This window comes from Canis lupus, chromosome 9, assembly GCF_011100685.1.
Source record: "Canis lupus familiaris isolate Mischka breed German Shepherd chromosome 9, alternate assembly UU_Cfam_GSD_1.0, whole genome shotgun sequence".
Taxonomy (NCBI): Eukaryota; Metazoa; Chordata; class Mammalia; order Carnivora; family Canidae; genus Canis; species Canis lupus.
Window position 1 is genome coordinate 33,079,196 of NC_049230.1, and position 17,043 is coordinate 33,096,238.

Genomic DNA, 17,043 nt, shown 5'->3' on the forward strand with positions numbered 1-17,043 from the left:
CACTAATATAGAGATTTTATTTAAATTGTATTGAGTTTTTACAGCACATTGCATGTTTGTCACAACGCAACTGCACAGTTTGGATTTTTGGCCACATCATGTCACTTACACCCACAAGAGCTCTGAAAGGAGTATTTGATGAATACCTCTGAGCCACGAGCCCAGAGTCTCTCTCCAAGGCCATGCAGTATGTTTACTGATGGGACAGTCCCTCAAAACAGCCACACAAAGTAGACAAGATACAGTCTCCTCAAATGTTACCAATCCTACTCCCCCTGAAAATGGGCAGAGTGAGGTGCAATGAAAGTCAAGTTAATTAAAAAGCCACTCGAAACTGGCAGTAAATTTTAATGATTGAGAAAATGCTTAGGAGAATTTTATGTATCAGAGACAAGGAATAGTTTGTTACTTTTTCAATGATCTCAGGAATTTCCCAGACACAAATCTCCATTATTCAACTCCATTTAAACAAAAAAAAAAAAAAAAAAGTTCTGCTAGGCTGACCTAAATACGCCAAAACTTTTTAGGTTACATCCATGACAAGTATAAAAGCACAGATGCTTCTCTGTAGGACTGAAGGAAAGGTCAGGACAAGTAACAATTCTTGTTCTAAATGCAGATCCTCTTTATTTTCAAATGAATTTTTTTTTTCTAGGAAGCAACATTAAAGTAGCAGTTAGACAGACAGCTACCATAGTTTTAAAACAGGATAAGCCTAAGTGTAATTTACCTTTTATACACCAATGGATTAAGGAAAATGTATAAAGGAAATACTAGTGGTTTCATTACAGGTCAAGGAGACTATATCTGTCCCAACCACAGTACATGGCTATATCACTGTATCTTTTGGTTAAGTGCCACTGGTACATATTAAGATGAAACAAAACAAAGAAAAACAATGTTTGGTCCAAATGGACACATCTTCTCCCCCAATTTTGGTATCAAGGCTTTATTCTCTTCTGTTTGGGTTCCATTGTTAAGTGCACAGAAATAGACAGCAGCATTTGTACTGAAACCCTCACATACCAAACAGCATATTCTAGGAGGTAAAAACCAAATGCTAAATTCTACCCTTGAGGTGTCAAGTGTTCAGGATAAGAAGCAGTGTGACCCAGAGGAGGCAGCAGCCAAGGGAAAGACAACATGAGGGAAGTGGGCCGTGGAACAATAACAACAAAAAAACCATTGTTTTATTTTCATGCCAGGAGAGGATCAAGGTGTAACTCCTGTGTTAGCACCAGGACAACTAGGAAAAGTCAGGCGCAAAGAGCAGGGCACAATCAGAAAATATTTGACAAGGATCATTTCTGCTTTTCCCTTCTCATTTCTCACAGTGCATACCTCAAGAGCTGCCACTGAGTAACCACGACTACTGCCTTCACAGCTCAAAATAACTGATTTTTGCCCGGACTGAACATAAGCAGAGTTTTCCTCTGCTCCCAAAAGTGTCTCACTCCTTAGGAACTGTCCCTCTAAACTGAATATTCACTGATGCTGGCTAATGAGCCAAGTGAAAAATACAGCAAAACCTCCACTTACTGAACCAATCTTTAACCCAAACTCCACAGAAAGACAGAACTACTGCAACTAGAGGGAGTGCCTCTAAAGACTGAGCCTTCATGCACAGATACAGAGCACAGAGGAACAGGATATAGTTCATTTCAAATAGGATAGGAATTCCTATCTTATATACTAGAATCTGCTTTTTTTCAAGGTGGAAGAGAGATGGATCTGTTTATCACTTGGAGTTTGGTTATACATATGCCTTTCTATTGCTGTTTGGGGCACACATCATCAGGCAGTATTTATGAAATCATCATCTTGTGACACACATACCCCCCACCCCATCCCCCCCCAGGAGAAAAGCGGGAGTCACCAACTCAAATGAAGCTTCCAGACTCTGGGTCTGGATCCAGGACCATTACCCCAAGGTGAGGGTCTCACCAGTTAAGACCTCCTGCCAAATTGGAATTCCTCTGCTCCAGTCTCATGGTACCAAGGAGGATTTCTCAAGACGGTATCTTTGAGCTCTGTGATTTCATGAGCCACCACACCAAGGAACCTTCAAAACTACACCTGAAGCAGATCCTCCCTTCAAACCTGCTAAAATTGGACAGGTCATCTCCTCTGGCATTCAGCTGGAAGCTGTAGCAATGGGTTTCTTCAGATGTTGGCTCATGAGTTCCCTGGCACGAGATACTTGGATGTGTTCGTAACATGAGTTACAGACGAGAACTGGGTCATAGAGTTGTTGATCAGGAATGGGCAACTTCAGGTGGCAGCAGCCAGCACAAAACACATTCCCACAATTTCTGCCAAAGCACAAAGAAGAGTTCATCAGAAATGCCTGTGTACTGAGAAGAAATAACACTTGCAAAGGCCTTACATGAATAATAAAGAGAAAAGTTGGACGAAAACAAAAAAATTATCCTGATAAAGATATATCCGTTTTCAGATTAACTCAGTTTAGCTTACATACGTGTATGTCACTGCTTTATGAGCCATACAGAATCATACAGAACATCTTACCTGCAGTGGTGTCTTCGTTTGGCCAACCAGAATTCACAGTCACAGTTATAGCAATGTGATGCCATATGGTCTGGAACCCAGCGAGTCACCTAACAGAAGGCACAAGGAAAAATTCCAGGTCCTTGTCAACCAAGTGGAAGCGCAACACTGCAGCAAGGAAAGCATCCCAGGAGACATCAACAAGATCTGTCTTTCTACTTGGCCACTACTTGTCTAAAAAGACATTCATCTAGGAGAGAGCTTCATCTATAGCGTGCCACTCGTCTCTGAGAAATATGAGGACTCGATGCTTCATGTAAGTATGCATTCGCCTGCACATACCTCAGTCTCTTTCTTATCAACAGGTTCCCAGCTTGCTTCAGAAAGGCAGTCCTCACTGTGATCAGAGCCAAAATCTTCAATATCACTGCCATCTGACTCCTTCAAACATGTCTGAAGAAAAGGCAAAGATCTCAGCACCATCTTCACCATCACTAACATTTACTGTTTACTGTGCATCAGGTACTATTCTAAGTACATTACATGCATGAACTTTAATTCGTCCCAAGAATCTTATGATGTGTACTATTATTATCATCCCTATTTTACAAATAAGGAAACTAAGCCCTGAGAAAGTCAAGAGATAGTAATAAGCCTGAAATTTAAACCTAGTACAGTTGATCCTTGAACAACACAGGTTTGAATTGCATGGGTCCACTTGGGTGCAGATACTTTTCAAGAAATACAGTACATTACTATGGATTTTTTTCTTTCTTATAATTTTCTTAATAACATTTTCTTTTTTCCAGCTTACTTTACTATAAGAATACTGCATACAATATATCTAACATACAAAATATATGTTAATTGACTGTATTATCAGTAATGCTTCTGGTCAACAGTAGGCTACCTGTGGTTAAGTTAAAGTTATATGTGGATTTTTGACTACACAAGAGGTCAGCACCTTAACCCCTGAGTTGTTCAAGGGTCAACTTGAACTTTGCCTTCAGATCCATGCTCTTAACCAATATACTTTATCACAGTGTGGCGATATTTCTCATTACATTCTAAACCAGGGTTCACAAACTATGGCCCACAGGCCAAATCTAGCCCACTGCCTTTTTTGTAATCAAGGTATATTGGAAGACAACCACACTTATTTACTGATGTATGTTTTTGGCTACTTTTATACTGTAACAGCAGAGTCAAACAGGTGGGACAGAGACTGTATGTCCAACAAAGTCTAAAGTATTTAATATATGGCCCCTTATCAAAGAGAGTTCACTGACTCCTGTTTTAAACCATTACCCCTGAATAGTAAGTTGTTAGCCCTGACCATCTCATCCCAGCAAGTGAGCGGCAGGCAAGTGGGAATGTCTTAACAGGAGGAAGGGAAGTATCTGTGTTGATGATAGGATATTGTGGCCAAGAAGGTGACTCCTAGAAGCTCCCCAAGAATTCTGTGCCCAAACTGTAGGGCTCCCAACACAGTGAAGCCTAGACAGTCCTCATCATTTCTCACTTGGATTATTCCAAAACATTTTAACCAGCCTCCCAACCTAGGTTTCAACTGCCTTATCCACTTGACACATTATTGCTAGGGGAGTATTATTAAAATACAATTCTGATCATGATAGTGGCCAAAAATTCTGCTGCCTTGAGGGTAGAACAAGAAGGGATCTCAAGCTGACCTTTCCAATCCCTGTCTACTTCTCCAATATAAGCTCCTGCCTCACTACCCAACTCCCTCCCTAATGGTCCCAGCACATCTGTACATGCACGTGTACACACACACACACACACACACACACACACACACACAAACCCCTACCCCTTCGTCCAAGCCATCCCATTGGAGTACTTATTGCCTCCATGCTTTTGAGAATCGTATTTCCTTTTCACTGTCTACCTAGTGAAAAATAACAAATTCTTCAGCACTCAACTCAAACTTTTCTTCTCAGGAAAGCCTTCACTCCACCCCAGCCCCCAATACCTGATACTTACTTCCATGGTAACACCTAAGAACATCATTCTAGTTGTCTGCTTATCTCTCCCAATACACTGTGAGCTCCTTGAAAGCAGAGACTATGTCCTTCATCCTATAGCCCGACCACCTAACACAGTGCCACATAGCAAGTACCCAATGAATAAATGTTGAGTGGATGGAAGGCTGGATAAATAAACAAATGGATGGACAGCAGTAGTGAATACTTACAAAATCATCCTCATAGTCCATAGGGGGCTCTGCTGGAGGGGCACAGCAGTGACGGATATCCAGCCTCATCTGAAGCTCACGCACTTGTCGACGTAGCTGCTCCACCTCTTGCTTGTACCCTGCTTCAATTTGCCGTAATCTATGCTGGATCACATCCGTGGGAAAGGGGAGTCCATCATCATCCAGGTAAAGAGGAGGCACTGGAGAAGGGCAGCTCAGTGGAACAGGCTTTGTGCCGGAGACCTGCTTTGGATGACTGGAAAACCACATCCGGTTGTTTTTTCCTCCTGGACCAGTACAGTGTCCATTGGAATGACTAGAACAGACTGGTGACTTCACCCCTTCTCTCTGAGCCCACTGGCCCCCAAAGCAGGGCCCTGTTGCCCGCACTTGCTTGTTGTTTGACCTCTTGCTACAACAGCCATAGGAAAGCAGCCGCCGAGGAGTGGTCTCCCCACTTGGGAATGAAGTCACCATCCCTTGGAAGCTGTCCCAGTTGGATCCTAAAAAAGAGAACTCACTGATCTGGCTCTGAGAAATTGGCTTTCGGGTCAATTCCAATGGCACTTTGCCAAAGCGAGGATTTTCCAATAACTGCCCATTCCTATTATTCCCTCTTTTGCCAGTGTATTCCTCCCTATGAATCAGCTCTGGCACAGAACTAGGCTGTTCCTGGTGGGAGATACTTGCCACAGACCCTGGGGGATCCTGGCTGAGGAAGTCAGTGCTTGGCTCTGGAGGAGTTTGGCAGGTAGCACTCAGTGGGCTGCAAAGGGTGCCCAGACTGTGATCTGGAACGCATCTGAAGGGCACACCTAGCATGGAATCTAGCAAGGCCCGCTGGGGGGCACCAGTAAGGGAGTCCTGGGAAGACTCGGGAAAATCACAAACTCCATTACATTTGTTGGAAACAACTTCAGAGAGTGTACTGACAGCTTCTTTTTCAGGACAATGTTCAGGTGGCTCCTCCGTGCCATCTAAAGTCCTACTCAGCTCATTGGAGGCAGGAGGGTCTGGAGCTGGTTCCTTAGTCTCTTCTAGGACTTTGATCTCAGGATCAGAGACGTTACTCTTCATTCCCTGGGGCACTGCAGTACTAAGCAGTTTGTAACTTGGAGAACAGCTTCCATGACTCTTGAAAGGTTTATTGCTCAAGTAGTCTTTCTGGCTGCTGGGCAGAGAGGAAGGAAGACCTATTTCTCCTACGGTCTGCTGAGGACCTCCTATCCCAGATTCCACAAAGGTCTCTGATCCCTCAGGATTGCTATGCCAGGGCTCCAGGCCTACTCTGGTCTCCTGACAGTGGTTATTGAGGTTAGGGTCACTGGACGTGCGGGTCAGGGGGCTGCTTGTGTCACAGGCAGAAAGCAGATCATCCATAGATCTGGTTTTAGGTAATCTGGAATGACAAACACAACATCTCCAGGTCAGTAAATGGGAGCCATCTCCAATATATAGAATCAGACCATCAAAGCAACATCAAAGCCAGAGTTCATAAGAAATCACATTTTAGATTACAAAGAACCAATGTTCACTGCAACAAGTTTACTGTGCAAAAAGCGAAGGACATGAGCTCTGTCCTCCAGAACCCAGGATCCATCCCCAGCTTTTATCAGTCCTCACCCTACACAATCTCCCTGGACAATCTCAACCACTCCCATTATTTCAATGCCCTCTATATCTGCAATACCAACCAGGACTACACCTGAATCATAAATCTCACAACCAACTGCCTCTGTCACACACAGTAGGAAGGAAAAGTTTTGGAGCTAGATGATATTGGTTCTGATACTGATTAGCCGTACAGCTACAGGTAAATTATTTAACCTTCTAGACGTGATTTCCTCCCCTATAAAATGATTATCATAAATTATACCTTATAGAGATGCTATGAGGATTCAAACTACAGGCGGCCTACAACCAACTTACTAAGACTACACTCACAACTTGTCATTTTTACTCCTTTCTTTATTATAAATGATCCCTTCCTCACAGTAGTAACCAAGACAGCCTTTTACAACCAACTTAGCAGCAGTGTATGTTTGGAGTCCTAAGTCACCATGGAAACTTCCCCTAGGATAAAGCACTCAGGCGTTCTAGAGGCATTCATGCACACCAAACGGGTAACAGACATTTTCAAGAATGTCTGATTTTTAACACATTTCAAAAGTCCTTAGAACAATGAATGCTTCAGGGAAACTTGCCAGGTAACAGTGGAGACTTAACTAGACTCCTATTTCCAGATGCTTTGGTCAGTTCCACCCATACAGAAAAATCCCTCAAAGTTTGAGTTAAAATACAGCTGATTTTTTAAGTGTTTGGCTTTTGAAACTTAATATGTTTTTTAAATATTTTTATGTGTGATTTTACTTTTGGGATCAATTTTGATTATTTATTTGTTTGTTTGTTTTGTATGAAATTCCAGGAAGGCAATAGCAATGGTGCTGATTATAGTCTCTGGAGTCCCATAGCCCGGGCTCAAATCCCAGCCTGGCAAATTTTTAACTATGCAACCTTAACTTCTCTAAGCCTAGTTCCCTCAGGTAATGGTACCTACCTCTTAAAGCCATCGTGAAGATTAAACAAAATAATCCACTGCAAAGCACATTGCTCAGTACTTCCCATATTGTTGTACTTCCTGTTTACTTGTTTATCTCCTGCTATGAAAGTGCCTTGAGGGCAGCTCTGTCTCTGATTTGAATCCCTAGCACCAATCAAACAATTTTTTTTTAAAGATTTTATTTATTTATTCATGAGAGACACAGGCAGAGGGAGAAGCAGGCTCCATGCAGGGAGCCCAATGTGGGACTTGATCCTGGGACTCCAGGATCATGCCCTGGGCCGAAGACAGGCACTAAACTGCTGAGCCACCCAGGGATCCCCCCAAACAATTTGAGAAATGAATAAACGAGCTTAAAATCTAACATCAAGTGTCCACTGCTAGGTATCAACTGAATGAAACAGATCAGTAGGGTTCAATGTTTGGTATACATTAGGGGCTCCTATAAGTCTTCTAGATCTACAAACAATCAGGCCCATCTAAGACCTGTGAATAAGAATGGTGAAGAGTGAGAACCAGATATCTGTATATTTAAAAAGTACCCACAGCTAACTTGGGTTTTTGTTTTACTTTTTTATTATGGAAACTTTCAGACATACAAAAGTAGAAAAATATAAAGACTTCCCATGTATTCTTGACCCAAATTCAACAATATCAACAACCTGCCATCCTCCACAGCTGATTCCTACCTGCACAAAAAAATTAATCAATAATTCTGGCAGAGGGGCACTTGGGTGGCTCAGTTGGTTAAGCAACTGACTCTTGGTTTAGGTTTAGGTCACGATCCCAGGGTCATGGGTTGGAGCCCTCTGTTGGGCTCCACAATAAGTGCAGAGTCGGCCTGAGATTCTCTCTCTCCCTCTGCCCATCCCTCTGTTCACATATGTTCTCTCTCCCTCTCTCTAAAATAAATAAATAAAATCTTTTAAAATAATAATAATAATAATAATGCTGGTAGAGAAAATAATGCCTGAGGAGATTAGAACAAAGACAACCCATCCAGCTAGGATGGTCAGGGAAGGCTACATAGAGAGAGTAGGATTTGAGCTGAGGATAGCAGACTGTGTTGGGACTTCTTTTTGTGTGTGTGTGTGTGTGTGTGTGTGTGTGTTGGGACTTCAATGGAAAAATTAAAAAGGGCAGGACATTTTTGATCTAGGGAAAGAGAGAACCAAAGGTTAAGTCAGGTGAGCTGTTAAAGCTTTTTTTTATTTTGCATACTACTTGGTCCCCCAAATCTATCTCCATCCAACTCTCCAAAGGCCTATAGCCTTTGATAATATATCAATCGCAACCTGCCTGTATCTTCTCCTCCTGCCCAAACTGACTTGTCTTCTCAACTTCCCAATGTCTTTCAGTTGGTACTAATATCCACCTAGTTTCTAAACTCAGAGACTTAGGACCTGTCTTTGACAGGCACCCTCTACTCTACACTTCTACACTCCTCCCACATTCAGTCACTCCATAATCTGCTAATGCCTTCTCTATAAAGTCTCCGATTTTAATCCTTTCTCTTTTCCAAACTCTTCTATCTAAATTACAACAGTGTTGGCTGATCTCTGTGCTTCCAACTACCCACCTCACTGACTCATTCTCCAGAAATCCCATTGTCACCAGGTCACAATGACTTCCTACAGTGCATTACTATTGACAAGTGAATCAAAATAAACTCAGGGTAATATTTAAGCCTTCAATGAACTATCCTGTATTCATTTCTATTCCTCAAAATGGCCCCTTTCTAGTCCCTCCCAGCTCTGGAGAGGTACTTTTGCTCTTAAAACTATCTTTCGGGATCCCCGGGTGGCGCAGCGGTTTGGCGCCTGCCTTTGGCCCAGGGCGCGATCCCGGAGGCCCGGGATCAAGTCCCACAGCGGGCTCCCAGTGCATGGAGCCTGCTTCTCCCTCTGCCTGTGTCTCTGTCTCTCTCTCTCTCTCTCTGTGACTATCATAAATAAGTAAAAATTTAAAAAAAAAAACTATCTTTCATGCAACCAATTGTTTTGTTTTGTTTTAAAGATTTTTTAATTTATTTTGAGAGAGAAAGAGAGTGCACGAGTGGGGGGCAGAAGGAAAGGGAGAAGCAGACTCCCCGCGGAGCAGGAAGTCTGATGTGGGGCTCCATCCCAGGATCAAGACTTGAGCTGAAGGCAGATGGTTAATTGACTGAGCCACCAGGTGCCCCTATCAAATTCCTTTGGACCCCTCTCCACTACCTTGTTACCAAGCTCACAACTCCCTTCATTCCATTCGTTTGTTCATTTAAGCATTTATTTACTAAAGCACCTATTATGTGCCAGGCCCTGAGCCAGATGCTAAAGACACAAGTAGCCAAGGCTCCTGCCAGGTCTTCCATGAAAACTTCTCTAAGTGGGCAGCTCGGGTGGCTCAGCGGTTTAGCGCCACCTTCAGCCCAAGGTGTGATCCTGGAGACCTGGGATCGAGTCCCACATGAGGTTCCCTGCATGGAGACTCCTTCTCCCTCTGCCTTGTGTCTCTGCCTCTCTTTCTGTGTGTGTGTGTGTCATGAATAAATAAATAAAATCTTAAAAAAAAAAGAAAGAAAGAAAGAAAACTTCTCTAAGTAAACAGTCACCAAATGACCTCCTTCTAAATTCTCATTTCTCCCAATAGCTTTGAACTACACATATTCTTATTTGCTTAGATGCTTAGAACTGATCTCTAGTTGTCCTATATCTGTCTTATTACAGCTTTTTAAAAGTATCCTATATAGGGCAGCCCGGGTGGCTCTGCGGCTTAGCACCGCCTTTGGCCCAGGGTGTGACCCTGGAGACCCGGGGTAGAGTCCCACGTCGGGCTCTACAGCCCTCTGCCTGTGTCTCCACCTCTCTCTCTCTCTGTGTCTCTCATGAATAAATAAATAAAATCTTAAAAAAAAAAAGTATCCTAAATAGGATCAATATCTTCTATTTCTTTGGTATCGCCCACAAACTTGTACAGTATTAGGCAACTAATAGGTATTAAAGAAACATTTACTGAATTGAAATATTAGATATTAGGGGCACCTGGGTGGCTCAGTCGGTTAAGTATCTGACTTCAGCTTGACTGTGGTCCTAGGATCAAGTCCCACATTGGACTCCCTGCTGTGCTGTGCTTCTCCCTCTCCCAATGCCCCTTGCCTGGCTCATGCTCTCTCTCTCCCTCTTAAATAAATAAATAAAATATTTTTTTTAAATGGGAAAAATTAGATACTAATTTAAGGGAGTGATTTTTAAATACGTGATAGAATGTACTGAGAATTTGATAAGTTCTGGACCCTCTCCCTGGAAAAGTAAACTTACGAACCTGTACCCAAATTCTGCATAGTTTAGGAAAGAAGAAAATCACAGAATTCCTGAAGCCTATCCGTGAGCCCTTGACCATGGACTCAACATTCTAAAACCAATAATTTAGAGGGGTGGGTTTTTGTTATCCTTTATAATATTTAACCAACAAATTTTGTTTAAGATTTATTTATTTATTTATTCGTCATAGACACACACAGAGAGAGAGGCAGAGACACAGGAGGAGGGAGAAGCAGGCTCCATGCCGGGAGCCCGATGCGGGACTCGATCCCGGGACTCCAGGATCGCACTCTGGGCCAAAGGCAGGCACTAAACCACTGAGCCACCCAGGGATCCCCTTAACTAACAATTTAAGTTATATTTTAACTTTAAGAATCTTCCACCAATAAACAAAGATCGAAATTTGAAATGTACCTATCCCTTTAACTTTCATTTCTAGGAATTTATCTGGCAAAAGTATTAACACAGGGATCCCTGGGTGGCGCAGCGGTTTGGCTCCCGGTGCATGGAGCCTGCTTCTCCCTCTGCCTGTGTTTCTGCCTCTCTCTCTCTCTGTGACTATCATAAGTAAATAAAAATTAAAAAAAAAAAAAGTATTAACACAAATGCAAAGATACACATATAAGGTAATACTAGTGAACTATATACTTAAAAATGGTTCAGATAGTAAATATTATATGTATTTTACCACAATTGTTTTTAAGAACATACATATAATTAAGGATGTTAATTATAGCATTCCCAATAATGATATTTGTAAAAAGCCAGAAATCACCTAAATTAGCAATAGGAAACTGGTTACATAAATTATGCTACACTACACTCTGATTTTAGACTGTTAAATGCAGCCACTAAAGCAATAAAACAGGTTTATATGTGCTTTAGGGGGTGACAGCCTATTACAACATGGGAAAAACAACTTGCAGAACAGTATGCAAAATATGATTGTTTTTGTATCTTACAAATGTTTCTTTTTTTAAGATTTATCTATTTATTTGAGAGAGAGAGAGAATGAGCAAGCATGGAGGGAAGGGGCAGAAGGAGAGAGAAAGAGAATCTCAAGCAGACTTCCTACTGAATACAGAGCCCAATGCAGGGCTCGACCCCATGACCCTGAGATTATGACCTGAGCTGAAATCAAGAGTCGGAAGTTCAACCAACAGAGCCACCCAGATGCCCCAAAAATGCTTCTACACGAGAGTGTGACAGTGTGGCTATATCTATGTAGCGATAAACATCTAGAAGGACAGGCACCAAAATGTTAGCAATGGATGCCTATGGGGACAAGGATTTGAGAGGGAGGGCTTTCATTTTCTTTGGTTTTGTGGGTTTTTTTTTTTTTTTAAGATTTTATTTATTTATTCATGAGAGATACAGAGAAAGAGGCAGAGACATAGGTAGAGGGAGCAGCAGGCTCCCTACAGGGAGCCTGATATGGGACTCAATCTCAGGACCTCAGGACCTGAGCCAAAGGCATATGCTCAACCACTCAGCCACCCAAGCACCCCAGACTTTCATTTTCTACTTTTACATTGTTCAGCCTTTTTAAAAATAGGAACATGCATTACTCTTTAACCAATACTCATTCTAATACCCCCAAATATTAGTCAGAAGATTAATTTTTATGTCTGCCTTTCAATTCTGGTGTTTTTCTGAGGGAGAATATGAAGGCCACCCCCTTCTGGGAACCCACTTCCCTGAGAATCAGATGCTTCTGGAAGCTATTGGTGCACATAGCAAAGGTCACTACTAAGATAGTCAAGTACCCCAATGTCTTCTATCAGTATACCTAAATCAAACCTTCCCACAAACCTTCCTGAAATAGTCCTTTCTATTTTGTTCTCCTCTCCCCTGCTGGCTATGACACATAGGATAGCAGCTCCAGAAAAGAAGGTAACCAATCTTATCTTAAGAGAGGACCTTGAAAACACACAGAGTGCACAAGTCCTGAGCCAAGTTTCTCCTTCAACTGAGGCAAGAAGTTGCTTTTAAATATCTGATAAAAGGGGATCCCTGGGTGGCTCAGCAGTTCAGCACCTGCTGCCTTTGGCTCAGGACATGATCCTGGAGTCCCGGGATCGAATCCCGTGTCGGGCTCCCGGCATGGAGCCTGCTTCTCCCTCTGCCTGTGTCTCTGCCTCTCTCTCTCTCCCTCTCTCCCTCTCTCTCTCTCTCTCTCTCTATATATATATATATATATATCTGTCATGAATAAATAAACAAAATCTAAAAAAAAAAAAAAGTCTTTAAATATCTCATAAAAGATGGAGAATATTAGGTTAGGCACAAAGCAACCATTGCCTTCCTGGTGGAGAGGAGGAGAGAGCAAGAAGGACTCTTCTTACCTGTCCAGAGAGCGACCAGAAAACTCCTGGCTCTGAGCCACCGGGGAAAGGTAAAGATCCATGGTCTCCTCCCCAAGTGTACATGGAGATGATGCTGGCAAATAAACAGCTGTCCAGAGGTGCAGGGCCCGGACGTGACACACAGGATGCAGGACCTAGGGAAGCAGCCCCGTGCTAGTGTCTTGTGAGCTGTTCCAGGTCCCTCTTCCTTCTCTAAGCCTGCCTTCTCTCCCACTGATTCAGCCCATTCTCCCTGCAGGTCTCCAAGCAGCACCTACAGGACAAGACTTACCATGTCTGAGCCTGGTGTGTAGAGGAAGTTATGAAAGTTCTTATTGCCAGCTCGCAGGAGAGCCCACACAGAGCAGGTCCGCTTATAGATGTTGCGCTTCTCTCGTTCACAGGGGTTGTTGGCCAAGAATGTGCCATAGAGGCAGGAGTATGTGTGCTGCACCAGTTTTACCTAGAGGGCCAAGTACAGTTTGCACCTGGGAGCCTGGGCCGCCTTCCTCCGCCCCCACCCCGACCCTGGTCACAGGCTTCAGAACTCACCAGGAATGCTTCATTAAACTCAAACAGGCAGGGAAACTGCTTGAGCAACTGATGAACAGAATCAAGCCACTGCAAGAACACAGGGCATTGCTCATTTTGGTCCTCTGCATTCTCCTGGTGGCCGCAGCGATCTCCAAACTTGTGACCAAAATCCAGCCAGTCAGACTCTACTAAAACTTGGAAGCCCTGCAGAAAAGGGGATAAGTATAGGGCCTTTCTGGAAAGGCTAGCGTGCTACTCCCTAGGGGATGCCCAAAGCAGAGAGCTGGTAGCTTCAGAGGAGGGCAGAACTGATGCTAGAAGACTCAAAGCCACCAATGTCCCCTACTGAAAGATCCCCAAGACCGATTCTGAGGGCCCAACACCTTCCCCACCTCCTTTCCCTCTGTTCTTTCCCACCCAACTCCATTCAATACCTCCAGCGTCCTGTAGTATGGGTCCAGCAATATTTTGGCCAGGGCAACGATTTGTGGCGTCCGGTCCCAGCCGTCAGAGCAGTGCACGAGCACAGGCCGGCCTTCCCGGTCTACGGTATTAGCCACAAGCACAGCTGCCTTGAGCATCACCGACAAGTGCTGCAGCCATTTGGTGCTCTCCAGGGCCGACAACCAGCTACACGAGAGCAGAAATTGAGTCTGTCCCCAAGGGCGCTAAGGCTCCAATGGTCTCTCTACCACCCACAGCCAGCCTCTCCTAATGATGTCCCTAGTGAGGGCTGAAGCCAGGAGGTCCAGCCATGGCCTTTCTGCCAGGAGATATCTGGCAGGAAGGTAAAGAAGACAAGACCTGAGGCACTCAAGAGACTGAGGACTGAGCGAGGAATGGGAAGCATCGCATGTACATTGAGCCATCCTTTCTTTCCCCAGTTCTCTGTGTTCTTTAGGTAGGACAAACCAAAGAAACTCAGTGTACTGTGGCTATTCCAAAGTGCTGGCTGAGAAGCAGAAGAAGTGCTCTTAGAACTGGCCCACTGCAACAGGCCCTCAGGTCTCCTGTACCTCCACACTTCCCATCTCCCTATCTCCTCTTGTAAGAACTAGAAGAACTGCGTGAAGACAAGACGAGTGAAGATGGAACTGGGGGCAGGTAGGGACCACCTTACTTGCTGGGATCAGGCATCTGGCTACACACAGCCCGGAGGTACTGGAAGCTGTTCCGGATGGCATGGATGTTGGCCATTCCCATGAACACGACCTCACAATTCGGGTAGTATTCTGTAGACATACAGAGGAGGGTACAGCGTAAGAACATGTCCTAGAAACAAGCATCCAGGACAAGAGTGGTCCCTGTGAGCCAGGCTTCCCAAGCAGGGCAGACCACTTTGCTCTGGATGCTCAGGTGCCATACACTAACAATAATAAGGATATTACTGACAAATGATAGTCACGGTACTACCAGTAATGAGGACATATAGTAAGCTCTCAATATATAGTAGCTGCGCTATGCCCATAATTTTTATTATCATCCCCATTCTACAGATAAGACAATAATATTTGGACAGATCAAGCAAAGGAGTCATCAATAGTTAAGTGGCAGAGTCCTGATTCTAAGCCAAGTTTGTTTGGCTCTTTCCACTATGCAAATTGCCCCCGGGCCCTTCCTCACTCAAGCTACCGAGAGCACAGACAGGTTACAGACACTGGGCTAATGGCGATACCTTCGCACTCACAGCCTCCACCCTTGGCCCGGTTGGCCACTGCCGCTGTGTAGGATCGAGCATCCAGGATCAGCAACTTCTGGGTGGCTGCTGTGCTCTCCACTCCAGAACATGCAGTCAAGGAGGAATCTAAACACACAGCAGGGAATAGACCCTGGGTCAGCCAGCCCAGCCTCACCCTGCCCTGGAACATTCTCTTTCTAAAGAAAAGAACTTACAACTGGAGATCCTCGTCCCCCCACAGCCTCCCAAAGGGCAGAGACACTGGCACCCTAAGTCATCTTCTTCCCATCCTCTCACTGGGGGCTCTCTGAAAGCCAATGAGGCCAAGGAGGGAACCTGCTCTCCAGGGGGCCCGCACCACCCTCAATACCTTACCGAAGTCAGTGTCACATGCCTCACTGGCATCACTATTCCCAGTGCTGAGGGGGCCCCCAGTGGCCCTTGTCCCCGGGTCCAGAGCACAGGCTTTAGCGATGGACGTGACCAGGTACTCATCATCAGCATTGCGCCAGCCCCACCAGCTGATCTCAGGTTGGCTGCAGCGGGCGATTGCAGCTCCATTGCGTAGGTGTCTGACAAAATGGAAGAAACCATCATGCCCTCGCCATTTGCAGCCCCCTCCACCCCACCCCACCCCCGCCCCAGGCCTACTACCAAGGCCTCAGGAGGCCAGACCAAGATCTCCAGAGCCAACAGGGGCTACCAGCTCACCCAGGTCACAATAATAACAACCAAAAGCCCTTGACATATCTAGAGGGCTTTATAGTTTACAAAGTTCTGTCTTTGTAAACAAAGTTTACAAAGTTTATAGTTTACACATTTCTCAAATGATCTCTGTGTTGCCAAGGTGACCCTGACTTCTTAAATCTGCACAACACCTGCTCCAGGTACAGACACCCAGCAGGAGAACAAGCCTTAGCCCAGGGCAGAACAGCTCCAAACCCCGTAGCTACTGTCTGTCTCACACTATTTTAGCTACAATGTTCTAGTGCAGGGGATTGGCAAGCTTTTTCAGTAAAGAAACAATTAATGTTCAGCTTCACATGTCACTGTCACACATTCTTCTTTCTTCTTGGTTTAAAAACAAAAACCAAAAAACTAACCCTTTAAAAATGTAAAAACCAGGCAGCCCGGGTGGCTCAGTGGTTTAGTGCCACCTTCAGCCCAGGGCCTAATCCTGGAGACCCAGGATCGAGTCCCGTGTCAGGCTCCCTGCATGGAGCCTGCTTCTCCCTCTCTGCCTGTATCTCTGCCTCTCTCTCTCTCTCATGAATAAATAAAAATCTTTAAAAAAATTAATTAATTAAATTAATTAAATTTTTTAAAATGTAAAAACCATTCATAGCACTAGGCGCTGTACATAAAACAGGCTGGATTTGGTTCACAGGCAATCGTTTGCCAATCCTTGCTCTAATGCAACAATTTACACACACAACATTGTACACACGTTAATGCAACATTTTACACACACACACACACACACACACATTCTCCAAAAAAAAGTAAAGTGATCTCCCAAAGCCTCATCTTTAAAAGAAAAAAGCTGTGGCAGTTTTTGATTTGAAATTATTTCATTTCCTGCAGGATGTCAATTCCCAGTCAACCAGGCAAAATCTCCACTTCTGACTATTATTGCATAAAAAGTGTCCTCCCTACTTCCTATCCCCTACCCCTCACCTATACACAACCACAGGGATCCGCTTCCAGGAGCGGAAGGTAGCTACGTTCTCCAGCTCTTTGTCTGTGATCCACACAGGAACCAGCAGCTTCTGGGGGTAACTGGGGCACAATCTGCGGAGAAACCAGATGGGGTCACCAAGTGTGATCCAAGACTTGTAATAACAAGATCCCCAGGGATGGCTTTGTGGGAAGAGAGACCAGGAATCCTATCTTACAGAACC

At 44.3% G+C, this 17,043-nt stretch overlaps 1 protein-coding gene and 1 long non-coding RNA gene across 8 annotated transcripts in view; one reads left to right on the forward strand and one right to left on the reverse strand.

Moving 5' to 3' along the window:
- Positions 1-17,043, reverse strand: part of MTMR4 (myotubularin related protein 4) — a 26,392-nt gene continuing 9,349 nt past the window's right edge. For 3 of the 4 annotated variants that reach the window (XM_038547895.1, XM_038547894.1, XM_038547896.1), the window contains exons 8-19: positions 16,820-16,933; positions 15,518-15,714; positions 15,140-15,268; positions 14,585-14,696; positions 13,899-14,094; positions 13,483-13,668; positions 13,223-13,393; positions 12,931-13,085; positions 4,724-6,122; positions 2,851-2,961; positions 2,530-2,618; positions 2,135-2,312 (exon numbers count right to left, since the gene is read on the reverse strand). In XM_038547895.1, the coding sequence (XP_038403823.1) occupies positions 2,135-2,312; positions 2,530-2,618; positions 2,851-2,961; positions 4,724-6,122; positions 12,931-13,085; positions 13,223-13,393; positions 13,483-13,668; positions 13,899-14,094; positions 14,585-14,696; positions 15,140-15,268; positions 15,518-15,714; positions 16,820-16,933 (3,037 nt within the window). Of the gene's footprint in view, positions 2,313-2,529; positions 2,619-2,850; positions 2,962-4,723; positions 6,123-12,930; positions 13,086-13,222; positions 13,394-13,482; positions 13,669-13,898; positions 14,095-14,584; positions 14,697-15,139; positions 15,269-15,517; positions 15,715-16,819; positions 16,934-17,043 lie in introns of all 4 variants that reach the window. The other variant, XM_038547893.1, reaches the window with a different exon arrangement.
- The window catches only part of LOC111097407, a 27,854-nt gene continuing 12,916 nt past the window's right edge, over positions 2,106-17,043 (forward strand). For 3 of the 4 annotated variants that reach the window (XR_005364595.1, XR_005364597.1, XR_005364596.1), the window contains exons 1-4: positions 2,106-3,030; positions 4,740-4,909; positions 13,190-13,298; positions 14,349-14,568. This is a non-coding gene — a long non-coding RNA (uncharacterized LOC111097407). Of the gene's footprint in view, positions 3,031-4,739; positions 4,910-13,189; positions 13,299-14,348; positions 14,569-14,960; positions 16,322-17,043 lie in introns of those variants that run through there. The other variant, XR_005364598.1, reaches the window with a different exon arrangement.